Source organism: Lynx canadensis, chromosome D1 (genome assembly GCF_007474595.2).
Source record: "Lynx canadensis isolate LIC74 chromosome D1, mLynCan4.pri.v2, whole genome shotgun sequence".
Classification (NCBI taxonomy): Eukaryota; Metazoa; Chordata; class Mammalia; order Carnivora; family Felidae; genus Lynx; species Lynx canadensis.
In genome coordinates, this window is record NC_044312.2 from 96,636,067 (window position 1) to 96,655,723 (window position 19,657).

Here is a 19,657-nt window from a genome sequence, read left to right on the forward strand (position 1 = left end):
GCGGGGCTCGAACGTGAGATCGTGACCTGAGCTGAAGTCGGACGCTTACCGACTGCGCCACCCAGGCGCCCCTTAACTCTTAAAACACCTGTTCTATAGATCCACCCACCACTTTGCTAATATACAGATACCATTGTCCAAAAAAGCCTTTTCCCGATTGTCATTCTGTTCTTCCTTGTAATACCGTATCCATCACCTCACTGCTGGAAACTCGGCCATTTCTTAGCTCCCTTTTCCTTTCCTAATGTCACACTTTTCTCATTGCTATTTCCATACCTTTTAAAGGTTTTTCCTTTACATTCAGCCTCTAAAGTGTGGATATTCAGATTATCTTTGATTCTGTTATCTTTGTTTATATGAGTTTTTAGGAGATTATAAACTGGCAATAGATTGTAATGCCATATGGGCAAGGTCAGTTTCTGTCTTATTATGTCTCCAGGATTTAGCATTGTGTGTGTGTTGGTTATATAAGTAATAAACAAGATTTCACTTGCTCTTATGGCTTCAACTGTTCCTTCTTTGGTGGAGTGACTTCTGAATCTCTTATCTCCAGCTTTGACTTTTATCTCACTTAGGGATCACATGTACATATTCACAGGACATTGCCACCTATAATAGCACATGTGACTTGACCTGAAAATGTAAAATCAGATTTATTGTTCTCTCAGAAAACTCCACAGTTCCATCTGCTAATAAGTTCATTTATGTTCACGATATCACTGTTCTCTTGGTCAGGTTCACATGTAGTTATTTTTAGTTCTTTCCTGTTCTCTTAAGTGTTTTAATTCCCAGATCTTCTTAATTTGTTCTTGAATCCCTCTCCTAGTGGCCATCTTTATCCCAGGCTCTTTTACCACATACCTAGGGTACTGAAATGTCTTTTAATTTCAATCTTTTCTCTCCCAGTTCTATTTGATGCCCAGATGACAGCTATTTTCAGGAATAGGTCACTCTCTCTCTCTATCTCCTCTCTTCTCTGTCCCACAATTACTAACTGAGCACCTACTATGTGTCAGGTGCTATGCTCAAATCTGGGGATATAGCAGTGAATATGACAAGTATGGGGCCTTTCTCATAGAGGTCATAGGAGCTAGACTACAATCAAATGAACAAAGAGCAACGATCACAACTTAAATAGAAGGTGGGAGACTCTGTGGTTACTGCTGGTTTGGACTAAGGTGTGGGCAGTGGGGATGAAGAGAAGAGGATGAACTTGAGGCATGATTTTGAAGGTGAACCAATAAAACTTGCATTTCTACTTTAGAGGTAAGGGTAAGAATCGAGAGTGACTCCCAGGTTCATGGCTGAGCAGTGGTGGTGGGTAGCTCCTCGGAGGAGGAGGAGCAGGGACTTTTGCATTTGATTGTGGTCTTGTTGAAGGAGGATTCATAAATGGAGTTAAGAGTTCTTCTTCTACATGCTAGGTTGAAGAAGCCTGAGACTTCCAGTGGGAAGTAGGCCAATTGGCTTGTATAGGTCTGTGGTTCAGATGACAGGCCTGTGCTGGAGACGTCATCTGGAAATTGTCAGAATAACAACAGGAAAGTGATGATGATAAATAACAAATGTGTAGGGTTGACTCTGTGCCTGGCCTGTTCTAAGTGCTTTATAGTCAATCTTCCAGGAATCCCATGGAGTCGATACCACTATTATCCCTGTTGTACAGATGAGGTGGCTGAAGCATCCTGTTAAATCACTTAGTCAGTGTGGCTCAGACAACCGTTGAATTGAGTTAGAACTAGTAATGTAGATAATATGGAAAACTATGGAATTGCACGTCATCATTCAGAGCAAAAGGAGAGCAGAGAGCCAAGATTTGAGCTCACTGCTTTCATCGCTTTGTTTCCACTCAGAAGCCTTTATTTGCTCCTACTGGAACAAAAGATAAAATGTCAGTTCCTTAGCCAGACTGTCAAATCTTACATAATCTGTGCCCAGTCTGCCCTGGTGTCTTGCTGTTCCCTGTGTGATCGCCCCATTGTGCGAGGTCATCTCTCTGCTCTCCCTTGCGCTCGCTCTCTGCCTTCTCATTAATGTGCTCCTCTCCAGGATTCAAGGGCCCACTGTAGCCTTGAAGCCTCCAGTGCAGAAACTAATCATAGTTACTGCATGTCAAGGGCTTCCTGAGAGCTCGGAAAATGAGAAACAGGTTGCGGGCCCCCACTTTGTCCTTTCTGCTCATTTGCGTTTGGTTTTATCAGCATCTTCTTGGTTAAAATGATGGAAAATTTTCACATAGTAGCTCATCGACTTACCAGGATCGGGATCACTTGAAGAATCAAAGGGGTCTCACTGTAGACTCAGACCACTAACTCGGAACTGTATTCTGCTTTCAAGGGCCTTTTCTCCTTGAGTTGGGTCGCTGAAATTAAGAATGTGTGCCTGAAGTGACATGTGTGTCCTGAGCTTTCTGTCAAGCACTACCGTGTGGAATGGCGAAGCAGGATCAAAGAAGCCCAGCAGATCATAACTGGCCTTGCTCGGGAGCTTCCAGGCTAGGTAGAATGACGAGATGTGGGCATAAAAGGGGTCAGGCGATGGGTTCCCACCAGCAGCACGGCTGGGCCGCTCCTGAGGTGAATCTGGTTCTCAGACTTGCTTATGCTGCCCAGCGTTTGAAAAGAAATTGTATTACTTGCCAAAATTTATAACTCGGGAGATTTTTTCATAAAAATCCCATTTCTCATCTTCCCTGGCAAACCCAGAAATCAGACAACCCTGAGGCAATGGTGAGCTGGAGCTGCGGAGTGGCTACACCTGTGTGCAGGCCCGTGCTCTCCGGTTCTCCGTGGCCCTCGCTCCCCACTCCCCACTGTCTTGTGTCCTACCGCCACTCCTCATTTATGCTGCCTGCTGCTGTTTGTGACCCTTGCGGTTCAGTCCCGTGCCTTGTAATTAGAACGGGAGATATTACAGAATTCCAAAAGGAGTAGAGATCACTTCGGAGAGCACAGTGGAAGGAATAGAAGCTTTAGAGTCCAGCAGATCTAAATTCAAAATACTAGCCCCTGCCTGCCTCCTGTCAGTCTTCTGCCTTAGAGATGTGCTTTCCCTCTAGCTCCTTTGCTTACGATAAATGGGCAATATCACCTCCTTCACAGGGCTGTAATGAGCGTTAGCAATGACGTACACATAGTTCCTGACATGCCTGGCCCTGGCAGCATACACTGTGGTTGATCCTATCCAAAAGTATTTGGAAACTTATAAAAAGAAGCCTGGGGGAAATAAAAGCACCAAATTCCAGATAGATTAAAGAGTTAAATCTAAAAAAATGTAGACTTTTTTTTTTTTTTTATTAACCAAAAAGGAAATGTAGTTGTATGTTTAACTTCCCTCAGGATGAGAAAAAGACTTTCTAAGCATAAAAACCATGAAGGAGAGCCAAAGAAAGGTCAGAGTTGACTCTAAAAGTTTTTGAGCTACTCTAACGTTAAATATCATAACACAGTTAAGGGACAAATAGCAAATGAGAAAAATATTTGCAGAAACTATGACAAGGGTAAATATCTCACTATCTGTGGTTACAGATCAGTAAGAACAATACAACACCTTAGAACAATGGACAAAGAACGTGAGCAGAGAGTTCACAACAGAATAAATTGCAAACAGCGAATAGACATGTGAAAAAGTGTTGGACTAGGTTAGTAATTAAAAGAACTCTCTGTTTGAATAATGAGTTGTCATTTTCCCCCTAAATTTTTAGGGGAGGGATAAGTACTGCCGTATTTTCCTGATGGAATTAGAAATTTCCACAACCTTCTTAAGAAAGCATTGTTGGTACACAATCAACTGCTTTAAGGATCCAGTAATTCCACTTTTGACAATATATCCTTAGAAAAAACACCCAGAAGTGTTTTGCCCAGGATCTACTTGCAGTAGCCCTGCCTACCTGCCTCCCTCCTTCCCCTCCCTTCTTCCCTACCCTTCTTCCTGCCTTCCTTCTTTCCTTCCTCCTCCCCTCCCTCCCTCCCTTCCTTCCTTCCTCCCTCCCTTCCTTCCGTCCATCCATCCATCCATCCATCCTGCTTTCCTTTCTTTCTCTCCCTTTCTTTTCTCTTTTTTTTTCTTATCAGTACCGGCATAGTTAAAATCTCAGTGTCTAATAGTATGTTCCTTACTGCTATATTCTTAGCATTAGGCCCAGTGCCTGACATAATATAGGTGGTCAAAATAATTTGTGAGTTTGAAGAAGGAAAGATATGTTCATATAAAGGAATATTATAGAACCACATTTGCGAATACTGTACCTTTAAGATGTAAACACATGCTCACAATATAATGATAAAAATGTAAAGTGCGTAATTATATTTATACAGTGTTTCCTGGCATTCATTGCATGAATTCTGGGATAATAGGATTATGTTTTCCTGGTACTTTGTCCTCAGTCATTCCATATTTATGATATGTGTGATAATATATTCAAAAGGGCAAGACCACATAATCCTCCTTATAGAACTTATCAGAGAGTAGGAAGGCAGACATTGAACCAGTAATTCACAAGTGTGTCGTTTACTTCAGTGAACTTGTGTTACTCTTACAATAGGAAGAAAAACTATGCTGCTGCTGATTTTCAAGCATTGATGGTTGCTTATAATTTCTACTTAGGATGAGAAAGGAGCGATTCCATGAAAACTCTATATAGAGCTTGTAAAATGTGAACTTAACCTTTCCAATGGAAAAAAAAAATGTTGCGGTTTCCTGTCTGTTGGATAGTTAGTAATGATAGAATGATTCAATACACCCAGATTTTTTCCCCTAAATACCATTTTTCTAAAGGAAACTAGGGAGGCTTGTGTCAGGAGGTGGAGGTGAGATTGTAGAACTTTGGGAGGGCCCAGAAGACCTTGGGAATCCTAATCAAGTGTTCAGATAAACTGGCTGTGCTTGCAAGGATGGAGGGAGAGTATTGATCATAATTAATATAGAAGTATATATTTTTTGCTTTATCTGCTTGTGAAGTTTTGAGTGTGTGGAAAACCAAATCATCAACAACAAAACCACCTTGTAGACTGATTATAACCCTAAAGCCTCTTTTTTTAAGTAAGCTTTGTGTCCAATGTGGGGGCTTGAACTCACACCCTGAGTTCAAGAGTCGCATATTCTACTGACTGAGCCAGCCAACGGCCTCTAAAAAGCCTCTTTTCACCAGGGTCAGGGATGGAAAATTTTATCCTATGCCATGGTTTTTTTAGGGGTGTTTCTTTTTTTTTTTTTTTCTTTTGTCTCGAAAAGACCTAAGTAAATCAAAAGGGTTACAGAACCATTGTTTTTGGTAACTTTACCATGCCTAATGGTCTAAACATTCTGACTGGTGCTTCCAGTATTGCTCATCCATTTATCAATTTGTGCCTTTATTCACTGCCACGTGAGCTCCACTGGCCTTTACGTGCTTCCTGACTGAAGAAGTCTCTGCGTGTCTTGGTTAAGTTAAGAGTGGCTCTGGGTCTGTTGGCACTCTGGCCTCAAGAAAAGAAGAAAGCATTTGTGAGCTCTGTGTTGCTTTGGTAGACCCCTTGCCCTTTTTTCTAATCTCCTTCCGCAAATTAGAATGTGTTTCTGAGCCAAGGGATTGGAAGGAATAAATAACAACCAGCAAAGTAATGACATCACCTCTTCACTGGGTGCACTGGGTATCATTGTCTCTTTCAGAGACTGATTAAGAGTAGCTCCATGGGGCGCCGGGGTGGCTCAGTTGGTTGAGCGTCCGACTTCAGCTCAGGTCGTGATCTCGCGGTCCGTGAGTTCGAGCCCCGCGTCGGGCTCTGTGCTGACGGCTCAGAGCCTGGAGCCTGCTTCATATTCTGTGTCTCCCTCTCTCTCTGCCCCTCCCCCACTCACACTCTGTCTGTCTCTCTCAAAAAGTAAACATTAAAAAAAAAAAAAAAGAGTAACTCCATCCCCGGGACACCTGGGTGACTCAGTCGGTTAAGCAGCTGACTCCTTGATGTCGTTGATGTCGGTTTGGGTCCTGATCTCACGGTCTTGAGATCAAGCCCTGTGTCAGGCTCAGTACAGACAGTGCAGAGCCTGCTTGGGATTCTCTGTCTCCCTCTCTCTCTCTCCCTCTCTCTCTCTCTCTCTCTGCCCCTCCACTGCTCGCACTCTCAATCTCTCAAAATAAATAAACATTACAAAAAAAAAGAGTAGCTCCATCGCAAGTGAAGGATCACCCCCTTCTGCTTTTATGTACAACTAAAGGTTATATTGGAGGTAGTGTATTTAAAATCAACTTGAGGCTTTTTCTCATTTGAAAAATTCAGATCTTAGGAACATTAAGTGAAACGTGGCTCTGTTGAATATCACTTTCTATCAGTGCTGGTATTTTCCCCTTGCATCCGGAATTCTCTCTCACTTGTTACGTCTATTCCTGGTGCATGTTTCCAGGCAGAATTACAGTGCTCACCCCCGTCTCTCCATTGGCCTTGGTACTCCCTCTTCCCTAATAATGTTTTTACTGTTCTAAGAGATCTTCGTCTCAGAATTGTCTTTGTGTCTGGCTCAGTGTCTTTCCTCTCTACTTCATTTTTCTGCCCTGTCCTTGTGTCTGTGCTTGAGTTATAGACGAAGATGCTGCTGCACTCCCTGAGTGTAGGGCACTCCTCCTGTACAGGGCAAGAGGTCTGCTCCTAGCTGTGTTGAATCTTGATTTGGCAACTGACTTTACAGCCCCAGTGAAGGAGCCCTGAGCCCTCTAATCTCATGGCCGATGCACTCCCTTCTGATACCTTTTCTCCAGTAGGACATACATTTGTGGTTGGAATCCTTTTTTATAGAGAGCCGCTCAGCTTTTCTGAGATGCAGCTGGGCCACCCGAGAACAGGGTCACCTTCCCACTGCTCTCTGATTGGCTGACGGGTCAGAGGTTAATGCTTCACGCTTACTTGCTACTGAAAAAGAAAAGGTGGCAGGCACAATTAAAATCAATCACTGAAACCAAAAGTTATGTTTAAACATCGCTTTTATCTTCTGCCTGGAAAAGTTATGACTGTGCTCGACAAGTCACTGCCAAGGGTTGGGACCTAGAACTTAAACTGTTTATGCAAGTTCATTGTTGTTTTGATTTTGATTTTCCTGAAGGAAATCATTGTAAATAGTTACATTCTCCGAAGCACTCCTGCAATAATAAACATAAACACAGTATTGCAGTGAAATCAATCCTGCAGTAACCTAAATGCAGTCCCTTGCATCCGAAGTGAAGCAGATGAATGGGTGGATCTGCCCAGAACGGAAGTGGAAAGATCAGGAAGGTTGGGTCTCAGCTCTTGATAGCTCTTCGTTGCTGTGAGCACGGAAGTTGTTAAACGCACCCCTTTGTCGGCTGCGAAGGAAGAGTGACCCCCACCTGTTGGCTGTTTCGCAGGCCACTCTGTGAAGCTTCCATCAGAGGACTGGACATGAATGGACTTTGAGCTCTCTGGAAGAGAGGGGCAATGTGAATACAAGGCATTTGTATCCGAAGTGTTGTGATCTATGCTCTCAGGCTTAAATAGCCAGTCTCAGTTTGCAACACTGTTCTGGTCAAGCCAGAGCTCCCTTCTTTAAGAAAATCCTGCTGCTGACTATCTGGAAAGAAACAAGAATGTATCTCCAAGACACCAGAGGAGCTATAGGAAGAGTTGTGACTAGTTTAACATAGGTACCATTAATGAATTATCATAACTTCTGAAAAAGCATGAGAACTCACAATCCCACACCACATCTGTTAAAAGCCTGTTTTCCACACTATGTCAGAACACAGAGCATGGCATAAAGCAGATGTAAGGAGTTCTCGTAAATGACTTAATTTCTTCACAGGTCAGAATGGGCTGTTCTGCATTTTAGATGCTGATAATAATAGCTGGCACTTATACTGTACTTAATATGTGCCAGTCTCCAAGGAATTTACACGTATTCGATCGGTGGAGGCTCATAACAGCCCTGTGTGGCAGGTCCTGTCATCATCATCCTTCTACAGATGAGTAAATTAAGGTACCGACGGTGACGCAGCTTGCCTAAGGCCAAACAGCTGCCAAGTGACAGAACCAGTATACGAGCCCCTATAGTCTAGCTGAGTAGAGGTTTGCATTTCTTGACCATCGTCAGCTTCTGTTGCGTCTTGATCACACCACAAAAAATGTAGTGCAATGAATGCTGTTTTCTAGGAAGAGAATGGAGACTACACCTATGTGGAAAGAGTGAAGATACCCTTGGATCATGGGACCTTGTTAATCATGGAAGGAGCTACACAAGCTGACTGGCAGGTGAGAACATGCAAGTGATTTGGATTCACTCCTATGGAGGCAGTGTCCTGACAGCTTGTGATTGTTAATTTCTGTAACAGATGTGGTGAAAAGCAAGGTGCTTTTATTGTGAGCGAGAGGCGGTAGAGTGATGTCATTATCAAGGAGTTTTGATGCTACTGACAATCAGAACGGACCTCTGCGGCAGCAACGTGCAGCAGAACTTTCTGTGACAGCAGAAAAGTTCTGCATCTCTTAAGTCCCCGTGTAGTAGCCTCTAGACACACACGACTATTCTTCATCTCTTGAAATGTGGCTAGTGTGTGGAAGGACTTAAGTTTGAATAGCATCAGGTAGCCAGTGGCTAGCACATCACCTTGGGCCGCACAGCTCCACGGCTCAGGCCAGACCGTAAAGCAAGGTCATGTTTAAGGTGTGCAGGTTCACGTAAGAGCACTTGGCACAAGAGTGGAAATTTCACGCCTGTCTTTGGTCCTCAGCCGTTTACATGCTGTTTTAGGAGATTGGGGGAAATGGCAGGAAGCTGAGAGGGAGAACAGGTAGAAGAGGTGAAAATACTTCACTGCGAGGGCGCTGGCCAATCAGAGCAATGGTGGTGGGGGAAGTGTTCTTCAAGAAGAAAAACCTTTCTCACAAGACTTCCAAGAGCTCATTGGTACTTACGGGGGTCGCGGGACGGGGTCCGTCTCCTCATAAATGTGTTTATGTCAGAGTTGTCTGTGTTTCCATTTAGCATCGAGTGCCCCAAAGAATACCACTCCAGAGAACCGAGAATAAACCTGACCTTTCGGACAGTTTATCCAGACCCCAGAGGGGGCGCGCTGGTGACGGGTGGTCTTTGTGAGGAGCTCTGCTGAGACTGAGCTGAGACTCCCACCCTGAAGAGACTTCCAGAGGCTGGTCCAGCTGATCTCGTGGTGCAGCTGCTTGGAGGGTGAGGGTGTGGTTGCTTCCCAGCTTGGAGTCCTGTTAAACGACAGCTGGCCTCTCCCATTCACAGTATGCATACTGTGGGGACAGTGCTCCCTGCTCACATCCTGAAATCGTACATGATATGTTCTTTAGGCAAATTAAAAACTGCTGTGGCTGTGCTCACGAGTGATTTTTGTCCATAAGCAGTTTTTCTCTTGCCCTCCCTGCTTCACTGGAAGAAACGTGAATGTGCTTTGCCTCCAGAGTAAATCCGCACGTGTTCATTCCTTGTGACTTGGTGAAATAGAGCCACAAATATGTGTCAGCGACTCCGGAGCCCCCGCAGGCCCACCAGCTGCTGAGACCCAAGCAGAGTGGCTTCTCAGAGCTTTGTGGAAGGCTGCCCTGACTCCTCAGCATCTTGGCTTGTGTGCTTTTGTCATGGAAAGCTGCCTGCTCTGGGAGCACTTTATTTAGTTGAGGTCTCTTTCCTGGGACACAGACAGGTTACTGGCCTCTGAACAAAGAGGGGAGGCCAGGTTCTCTCGCCCCAGCCATCTTCAGGCAGCCGCCCTGGGTACTTGTCACATGAGAGAAAACTGTCCCTCAAAGGCGGAAGTAGGTTGAGTGATGTCATGAGAAATTAGGGCTGAAAGAACAGCAAATGTCCTGATGGTGACAGCTGTCCCACATAGATGAATTTCCCCTAGAGAATAACTTGAGTCATTTGAAGCCCGATAGAAGCGGGAGCCGTCCTACGGGGATGGACTCAGTTACCTAATAGTGTCTTTACTTTGAGTTCCAGGGGCCCCTATGATGAAAATTTTCTTCTGACTCAGTGCTGTCTTAGACACAAGTTCCCGAGATTCAGCGCTTAGTCCATGATGTCACCAGGTTCCCCAAACAGAACAGAGTGGCTGCCCTTTATTGCATCATAAAGTCACATGTCTTCTGACCTGTTGACTTAGGAGCACTGTGCCAGACTGATTCCAAACCAAGATATGGAGAGATACTTGAGAGAAAGAAAATGGATGAAAACAGGGCAAGAGAATTAGAGTTTCCCTAGCTGCCGGTGGGGAAAATTTACAGAGCCTTCTTGCTTTTGATCTTGTTTCCAAGATTTATGGCCTCTGTGATTTTGGTGAAGTGCCAAAGGCTGGGCAGGCTCTTCCCCCGAACTCAGATGTAATACCGGGCCTGGCCAGGCCCTGTTCTTTGACAGTCTTTCTGGCTTCTTGCGGTTGGGGTTCTCCCCACCCCAATTTTTTAAATGTTTCACATGTGGATGGCTCCTTTTTGTAAAAAACACTAAGTGCTTTATAAAATCTGGGCATTATAACGCACTTTTCAGTGAGGGAATACAAATCACCTTAAAATAAAATAAAACCTCTGATCCTAGCTTTTTTCTTTTTTTAAAAAATTTTTTTTTCGTTTTTTTTAATTTATTTTGGGACAGAGAGAGACAGAGCATGAACGGGGAGGGTCAGAGAGAGGGAGACACAGAATCTGAAACAGGCTCCAGGCTCTGAGCCATCAGCCCAGAGCCCGACGCGGGGCTCGAACTCACGGACCGCGAGATCGTGACCTGGCTGAAGTCGGACGCTTAACCGACTGCGCCACCCAGGCGCCCCCCTAGCTTTTTTCTTAAAAAAAAAATTTTTTTTAATGTTTATTTATTTTGAACAGAGAGAAAGAGCATGAGCAGGGGAGGGGCAGAGAGAGAGGGAGACACAGAATCTGAAGCAGGCTCCAGGCTCAGCTGTCAGCACAGAGCCCGACGCGAGGCTCAAACTCACAGACCGAGAGATCGTGACCTGAGCCGAAGTCGGGACACTCAACCGACTGAGCCACCCAGGCGCCCCTCCTACCTTTTTTCTTATTAAACAAAATCTGGCCAGGGTGGTACAGCCAGCTTTGGTTTTGAGTTTGATGCATGACATTGGGAAATTCCTCTTCCATTCCCACAAACGAAAGAACTGGCAGATGGTTCCCAGCCTTACGGCATCCCTCCTAATGGGTCATGATCTCCCCTTGCGTCAGCTGCAGATTTGATCTCTTCACTCATCGCTGCCATGTCTGTCAGGGAAATGAATTCCTACTCGACAGCTGACAGCCTGGGCCACCACCTGGGCTTCTTCATCTGAGAGCAGCAGTCTTAACTTTTGCTTGCTGTCCAGTGCTAGAGTGCTAGAACTGCCTTTTGTTTTTGTTTTTTGTTTTTTTTTTTTACCACTAAGATAATGTCCCTTTTGAAATGAGAAGGTAGGTACTTGCCGTAGAGTTAAAGTGTAGGGTTTACGACTGGGACGGGAATTCCAGAACCTGGCAAAGGTTGCTCAGTCACTGTACCAACTTGTTGCTGTATTTTCCTGGCCGTAGATCTTAACTAGGAATTAGGGGAAAACTACTTTGCCGACATTACTTATAAAGCAAGAGGAAGCAAATGTAACAACATGGCATGAAGAAAACAGCTTGAGTTTTTTGCTTCCCTTTTTTTGAGCTTTAATAACCTGCTAGGCACTGTCCTGGGAGCTTTTTATACATAATCCCTAATCCTCCCCACGGCCCTGCAAGAAAGACATACTATTTCCATTGTAGAGACCAGGCAGCTGAGCCCCAAGAAGGGTTAGTGATTTAATAGGACTTGTAAGCAGCAGAAGCAGAATTCCAACCACAGGTGAATCCTTAAACTGTGTGCTTCTTCCTGTGCCGTCATGAACTTAGGCTGAATAGTTTACTGGGCATCCCTGGGAGCCGGAGCCTCAGGGCTTGCCCCTGCACAGCTGGCCACCCAGCTCGCCCTGGTCCCCTGCTGGCAGAGCTGACTGCCAGGCCACCCTGTTTGTCCTCTGGCATTCTGGTACGTGAAGGCAGGCATCTGTAGCTCATCTCTCTTCACTACTAGCAGCTCCTGGTCAGAAACCGTCCTGCCAACTGGACTAATGATTGGCCATTTAACTAGGGAAGCTCTTTTTTGGGGGGACAGAACCCAATTTCTGGCAATTTAGGTAAATTCTCATCCAACCTTCCTGCCAAGTGACCCAGAACAACGTTTCTTGGTCGTATCCCAGGAACTCTCTTGAGGGTAGATGCATGGTCCCTTCCACTCTTCACTCTAACCTGTGAGTCCAGCTGAGGGCTCTGAATGATGCCCAAACTCAGCATCAGGCTTCTTCATGATACTTCCCGACAGCCGTACTCCAGTCAGCAGACAGCCCAAAGAAACGGGTCAGGTTGTACACTAAAAATGTCTTGACAGGGGGCTCCCGCCTGGGTGGTTCAGTCAATTAAGTGGCCGACTCTTGGTTTCGGCTCAGGTTGTTATCTCATGGTTGTGAGTTCAAAGCCCTTGCTGGGCTCTGCGCTGGCAGTGTGGAGCCTGCTTAGGGATCCTGTCTCTCTCTCTCTCTCTCTCCCCCTCCCCTGCTCACACATGCTTGCTCTCGCTCTCTCTCTCTCTCTCTCTCTCTGCCCCTCCCCTGCTCATGCTCGCTCTCTCTCTCTCTCTCTCAAAATAAATAAACTTCAAAAAATAAAAATAAAATATAAAGATGTCTTCACAACAGGCAGCTTGCCTCAGAGCACAGAACTTGCCCTCAGAAACACTGTACCCCCAGCCTCAGATGGTATCCTTAGTACTGAAATCGCTATCCGCATTGTTGACTAAGCCACTAACTCAAACGGCATTGACTGTTGCTCATAAGTTCGGATCACGGCTCACAAACCTGACATTTCCTCGTGGTGCTCGCGTTCTGCGGCCCTCCATGGCTGATGTGACCTTGTCCTCGTGCGTGGCAGGTCTCTCTGGGCCTGGTCAGTGTGTGGCACCGTCTCCTGAACTGTGTCATGGCAAACCCCTCAAGAGCTGAGTGGGTTCTGCACTGAGCAGAATGCCCCGGTTGGGGGACTTGAGAGAAGTCCCTGACACATGATGGGTGCCTGCCCTGCTGGGAATATTTCTTTTTTGAATTTTGGCAGCTTTTACTTGGCTGCAGATTATCTAAGACCCGCTTTGCCTTTTCTGGTCATAGTACTTGTAAACTGTTGAATCTAAAGTCTCGATGGCTTTATTTTTCTTAACAATGCCTTCGAAAAAGCCGGATGTTTCAATAGTGATGCATTCTGTTTGTTTAAATCGTAACCTCTACCTGGTTCCACCCACATGCTCTCCTCAGGAGGACTTAGTCTGCAGCTGTCCCCATCGTTCCTCCCCATTATCTCTTTGGAAAGAACTCTCACAGGAGATCCCTGTCAGTTTTGTGCTCCTGGAATCCATTCTTAAATATGGTGATTCCCGTATCTGAGGGTCATTGGGGAAATGGCATCGATGTTTGTTTATTAGAGCAGAACACAGACTGAGGGTGCCTTTTCCAGCTGGCTTAGTTGCTACGCCCATTTAGAAGTGCATTTCCAGCCTGTGAACAGAGCCCCATGTTGGGCTATTTTTTTAGTGTTAGAGCTGGGCGAGGAGCCCAGTGTCAGAGAGCCGTGTAGGAAAACAGGACAAGTTAGGCAGGACATTTGTAGCCTGCATCACCAGAAAGATTGCTTTCTTAGATAAGCCGACTCAGAGCCGACCAACGTATGTGTGACAGCGTTGTCATTACAGTTATGTCTGTGCTGTCACTCCCCCTCATCGTACGGGTGATGTCACACCCCCTGAACACCAGGGACGGTCCCTCTTCTCGTGGGCCTCCAGAATTTGTGGGCATGTTCAGGCAGGACCCTGGCCTCTGACCCCACTAGCTTTTAACTCTGGACACAAATTATAAGTTTCTGAATGGGAAGGAAAGTTGAAAGGTGAAACCCAGAAGGGAGTGTGCAGACTGTATGTGTATGTGTGCGTGTATGTGTATATACTGTGTTGGGCCTACTACGTCCCTAATTCTGATTTCTTCCTAAATGCAATCCTAATGAGGTGGGAAAAGTGTACCTAGAAGATTGGTCAGATCCTGATACCTGGTGTCCCAGGGTGGGCTGGAAAAGGCCTGCAGGGCTAATTGTCAGCTAGCCTTCTGTGTTGTCTTTGGGCTTCCTCCACCTCGACCCTGGCTCCAGGCATGGGGGGAAGAGCCGCAGTCAATGTCTCCTGGGGCTGGGGCTTTCTTGGTGCCTTCACCTGGAAGCACTGTAGAGATGCCAGGAGGAAGTGTGGGCCAGCGTGGGGCTCTCAAGAGGGGCTGGGTGATCAGGTTGCAATTAGCCGCCTACGGCAGGAAAGGCGTGGGCAAACGCACTGTGACAAGCACCTGCCACACAGCGCCTGTGATGATCCAGATGCCCCTGGAAAGGCCATCAGGATGCACGCACCCTCCTGCTAGATGTGGCCCGAAGGTTTCCTGCTGCAGCAAGTGGCAGAGACTGTAGGGCTGCCTCGCCCTGAGAAGGCATGCCCCAGGCCCTTCTGCAGGTGCTGTGATGACCAAGTTTGTCCACAACAGTGGCTCTTGTCCTGCCTTTCTTGTCTGTACTTGAGAATGGGCATGGGTGGGGCCCTAGGATGGGAATCCACACCCTCCAAAAACAATTGTGGTTTGAGGGCTGTATCCTCCCTGCCTAAAGAATGTTTCTGGTATGGGTGGATGAAGGATGCCATGGGGATGGGGGGTGCTTCGCAAATTCTGGCCCAGGGGTATTCAGGCTGCAGACCACCCAGGCAGGACTCAGAAGTGTCTTCCTGCACCCTTGTTGGTTAGAGAAAACTCTCCTGGAATGTTTCCTCTGAACTTGTCTAAGAGATTAACCCCCAGTTTCTTCCCTGCACCCTCTCTCTGATAGCTTTTAGTCTCCATTCACCTGCAGTGAAGGGGAAAGGAAGACAGCTAGCCTAGAGGTAGAAATCACGGGGGAGTGTGGGTGTGTGGCTTCCCTCTCACTGCCCTCCCTCTCCCCCAGTCTGCCTCTGCCTGCAGCCTCCTGCCCTGCGCTGGGTGCAGGTGGCCAGAGAGGAGAGCAAGTGAGCTCACATGCACGCCTTGCCCTCGTCTCCCAGAGTACTCTGAGGCTGTAAGTTAGGAGCTGCTCTCCCCATTGGACAGATGAGGAAACTAAGTTGCAGAGGTGCTCATCCCAGAGGCACCCAGGGAGTGAGGCAGAACAGGCACGAAGACGTATCAAGTGCGTAGGCCGTTGTTCTTTCTACCACTCAGAGGTTCTGTGGCCTTCTCTGAGATTTCTAGCTAAAAGCAGCACCTGGTGACAAGAGGGAACATGGGCACAGACAGCCCAGAAAGTCACAGTGCCCGTTGGGCTCAGCCCTCCGAGGAGTGGTCCTGGCGGTGTCGGTGCCGCACCAGCCAGGTGGCTCGGTTCGTGGCAAGGATCCCTGCTGCAGCTTCAGGGAGCCTCCTCCTGCCGAAAATACTGCGAGCCGAGCTCTGCACCAAGTGCTGAGGGCAACTTCCAGTGAGACCGGCCTGGATCTGGCCTTGCAAAGGGGTGTGCCTCCACTTACAGCGCTGCCTGCAGGGGTGGGGGGAATTAGAGAGCAGCCGCGACACCCCCACTCCTGCCGCAGCCTCCACATCTGTCGGAATTGCCGCCAGAGAGCCTCCGCTTGAGTGTCACTCTCCCCTTTATAGCTGAGACGCCTTGGACCAGTCAGTGAGCCCCCAAGCCTCAGTTCCCTCAGTGGCGCAGCAGACACAGAAGACCACCTCTGCCAGGTCTCGTGAGGGCCGAGATCATGAATGCAACACTCCTGACAGTAGTGTGCTCAGTAATGTAATTGTCTTAAGTAGAACATTCAGCCCAGCCCTGACCCTGGCGTGGGGTGGCTGCCCAGTGGCCCTGTGGTCCCTCCCTTCCTCTCAGCAGGCTCCCTGGGTGCCCACACCTCTGTTGCAGTCAGCCAGGGGAGGCCCAGAGGCCCTGCTTGGGAGGAGTGGCGAAATGAAATGGTCTGTGAGCGAGGCTGAGCATATTAAGATCCAGCTGCACTTAAGTGTCTCCTGGGAAGTTCTTTAGACCAAGCTGACGAGAGCTCCCAGATGCCAAAGTGGCCTCCCATCAAGGCTCTGCTCACTCTCTGCAGCCCCACCACATGCTCCCCGGGTGACTGGTCTCCTAATGCACCGTCCCCGGCCCCCAGCCCGATTCCACCACCTCTTCCCCCTGGGGCAGCGTTTGAGCTTTCCCAGCCCAGCGAGCGGGTCACCAACCAGGCCCAGACGCACCCCGCCGGTCACATTGTTATCTTGTCCTCGCTGGCAGTTTCTAAATTCCGTACAGAACGCCTCGGCCTGGAAGATTAAACAAGATTGCCAGTTTGGAATTCTGTTCAAGACCAGGGCTTTTATGTCCACAGATTGTGTATTAGATGCAGTGGGGAGTATATAAAAGGAGGACACAATCCCTTCCATTACAGATAGAAGTAAGCCGGCAGGGCTTTGAATTTCTTCCTCAGAATTAGTTTTTATTCCTGAAGGAATATGTGTTGTTTGCAAGAAATTGAAAGGAAAAGATAAAAAGAAAAAGGAAAATCATTATTAACTTTACGACCAGAGAGAAGAGCTCTTCACGTTTTGCAGTGTATTTTTTCCACATATTTGTATACTTTAAGAAAAAAAGCTTCATACCGAACTCACCATTAGCCTTCCCCTATCTAAGATGAACATTAGTGCATGACATTAATTACTGTTCCATAACATGGTTTTGAATGGCTGCATAGTATTGTATGTGCTTGTGGTATTATGTAACCAGACCCACTATGTTGGATATTTAGATTGTTGTTGGTGTTGGGGTGGTTTTTGCTAGTATTAGTAACTGTTCTGTTGGTTTTGGAAATCAGGAGAGTGGATGGTGGGAGGCAGGGTGGTGGTGTAGCTAAGAGCCCAGGATTTGGCCTCATTCAGACCTCAATTCAAATAAAAAGAACAGGTAACATTTTTATAGAGCCTAAGTATGGTGCCAGGCACTGTATTAAATGCTTTATGTATATTAACTCATGATTTATTAACCCTCACAGCAGCCCATGGACTAGGAACTATTTTTATCCCCATTTAACAATTCAGGAAACAGAAGCACCACCCCTCCACTTACGCTTCTGTCCTGTGGCTAAACCTTTGTGCACATCTATTATTGTTTCTTAGAATACATTCCTAAAAGTGGCGTCCTGGCTGGGATTTGGAAGGCTGTGCATATTTTTAAGGCCTTGAATCTATAATGTAAATGGCTTTCCACAAAGGTTACACCAACTTCTCCTCCTACCATTGGTGTTGGAGCATATCTGAGCTCATGCTGTGCTTTGAGCACCAGTAATGTGCCAGGCCCTGCACTCAGTATCCTATAGAGCTTCTCTCCCCGAAAGAGAAGCCGTCTGTGCCCTGCACAGAGCAAGCGAGCACTCAGTACATCGTAGCCAGCATTGGCATCAAGGTTATATTTTGTGTCGTTTGTTGAGAAAACATGACACACACCTGGAAAACCTCAGTGACAGTGCAAAACAAGGGGCCCTGACAATGAGTACTGCAGGGCTTGGAGGAGCACGAGATGTAATTTGGGGTGGTGGTCAGGAAGGGCTGCCCAGTGGAGGGGGAGCACTTGCAGGATGGGAAGGAGGACTGTGAAATGACAGCCTGAAGGCTCTTGAGCAGGGGTGGGGGTGCCCTAGGGTTCCTAGGTAGCTTGTGTCCAGGGCTTGTCTAGCTGGAGTGTGAGCTGGAGGAGAGACAGTGAGAGAGGCCTGGGAGCCATGGAGGGCTGGGAAAAATTGCATTTACCAGGAGGGAGTGAGAGCATGGGGCCGGAGGTGGGAAGACCTGTGGGGCAGGAGCCCAAGCAGAGAGACTGACGTGTGTGGCCTGGTGGGTACCCCTGGGAGTGGTGAGGAGAAAAGACGTTGGGTTTTCTGGTGCTGATAACACCCTTTCTCGCCATGAGTGCTGAAGCAAAAGAGAAACAGAGGACTCAGCTGTGAGGTCAAAATAGCAGCGTTCTTAACTGAGAAAGCTAGATGGGAGACCTTGATGGGCAGACTTCTTGCTACTCCTTCACCAAGTCTAGGGGCACCCTGGGCACTTGGGGCACCCTGTTCGGGAAACAGTACAGCAGGCTGTCCCTGCCAGCTGCCACCTCCCCCCACCCTCCCCAAGCCTGCAAGGAAGGAGATTCCCCATTTCCTTCCTCTGAGCTTCCCTATCAGAGAAGTCCCTGCCACCCTCCTGGGGAAAGGAAGGGGGTCAGGAGAAGCGTGGATGCTGCCTTTCCTCATTGCAGTGTGAGGTGAGAGATACTTCCCGTATCCCCTTGCTGCCGTCTTCCCCTCAACCCGGGATGCTCTGGGGGACAGTCCGCCAGGAATCAGCCAGGCAGGGTAGTGCCAAAGGTGTACATTTTGGTGTCATACAGACCTGCTTCTAGAGCAGGCTCCTCCACAGACAGCGTGTGATCTTCGGCAAGTCTCTTGGCCTGAGTTTTTCCACCTATAAAACAGGATTGTTGTAAGAACTGAGTGTGATGTGTTTCTCTAGGGCAACTATTCCCAAATAGTGTATAGATGTGAAGGAGAGTCCTTCACCCCGGGGGCGGGGTGGGCAGGGGCTCGCAGTGGGCTTGGGGCAGATCTCACTGCCAGTGGAGGTAGAATGACTTATGTGTAGACGGGTCTAGGACAAGGCCTCGGGGGCGAGAGGCCCAGCATGGCCAAGAGAGACTGGGGTGACGGCTGCTTAGGGGTCTCTGTGGAGGCAGGTGAGAGAGAGTGTGGAAAGGGCCCTGGTTCTGGAGTGTTCCCACAGAGGGATAGTTGGGGGATGAAAGGAGGCAGGGAAAGAGCCAGAGTAGGACCAGCCTAGAGGAAGGAGAGCCTGAGGATGTCCTGTCACAGCACTCCCACATGAAGCCACGGATTCTTCCTACTCTAGCCTGGGAACAACATAGGATAAGAGTGGCCAAGGCAGAGGGTGTCTAAGGTTGAAAGACGAGCAAGGAATCAGGCCTTGGACAGACAGCCTGTGGGTACTGGGCAAGTAGCGTCCAACTGTCAGGAGACTGGGTTCCCGTCCTGTCTCTGGCCCCTGGGCCAAGCCTTTCCTACCCTTGGCCCCACTTTCCCATCTGCAGAATACAGGGATTGAACCAACAATGTTTTTTATAGCTTTTTGACCAAAGCCCATGGTAAAAAAAAAAAAGTGCGCGCGCACACACACACACACACACACACACACTCCCTGTTTAAAAACTAAAGCTTCATGAAACAGTACTTTATTACATGTGTTTACTCTGATGTTTTTTGTTCTGTTGTATATCATTAAAAAATGCTGGTCTTGGGGGCACCTTGGTGGCTCAGTCGGGTAAGCGTCCAACTTTGGCTCAGGTCATGATCTTATGGTTTATGGGTTTGAGCCCCGCATTGGGCTCTGTGCTGACAGCTTGGAGCCTGGGAGCCTGCTTTGGATTCTATGTCTGCCTCTTTCTCTCTCTGTCTCTCAAAAATAAATAAAAACAGGGGTGCCTGTGTGGCTCAGTTGGTTGGTTAAGCGTCCAACTTCAGCCCAGGTCATGAT

At 47.5% G+C, this 19,657-nt stretch overlaps 1 protein-coding gene across 2 annotated transcripts in view; it reads left to right on the forward strand.

Moving 5' to 3' along the window:
• Positions 1-9,339, forward strand: part of ALKBH3 (alkB homolog 3, alpha-ketoglutarate dependent dioxygenase) — a 32,905-nt gene extending 23,566 nt beyond the window's left edge. For both annotated transcript variants that reach the window (XM_030332555.1, XM_030332556.1), the window contains exons 9-10: positions 8,142-8,240; positions 8,974-9,339. In XM_030332555.1, coding sequence (XP_030188415.1) covers positions 8,142-8,240; positions 8,974-9,084 — 210 coding nt within the window. In that variant the 3' untranslated portion in view covers positions 9,085-9,339. The remainder of the gene's footprint in view (positions 1-8,141; positions 8,241-8,973) is intronic.
• Positions 9,340-19,657: the final 10,318 nt, after the last annotated feature.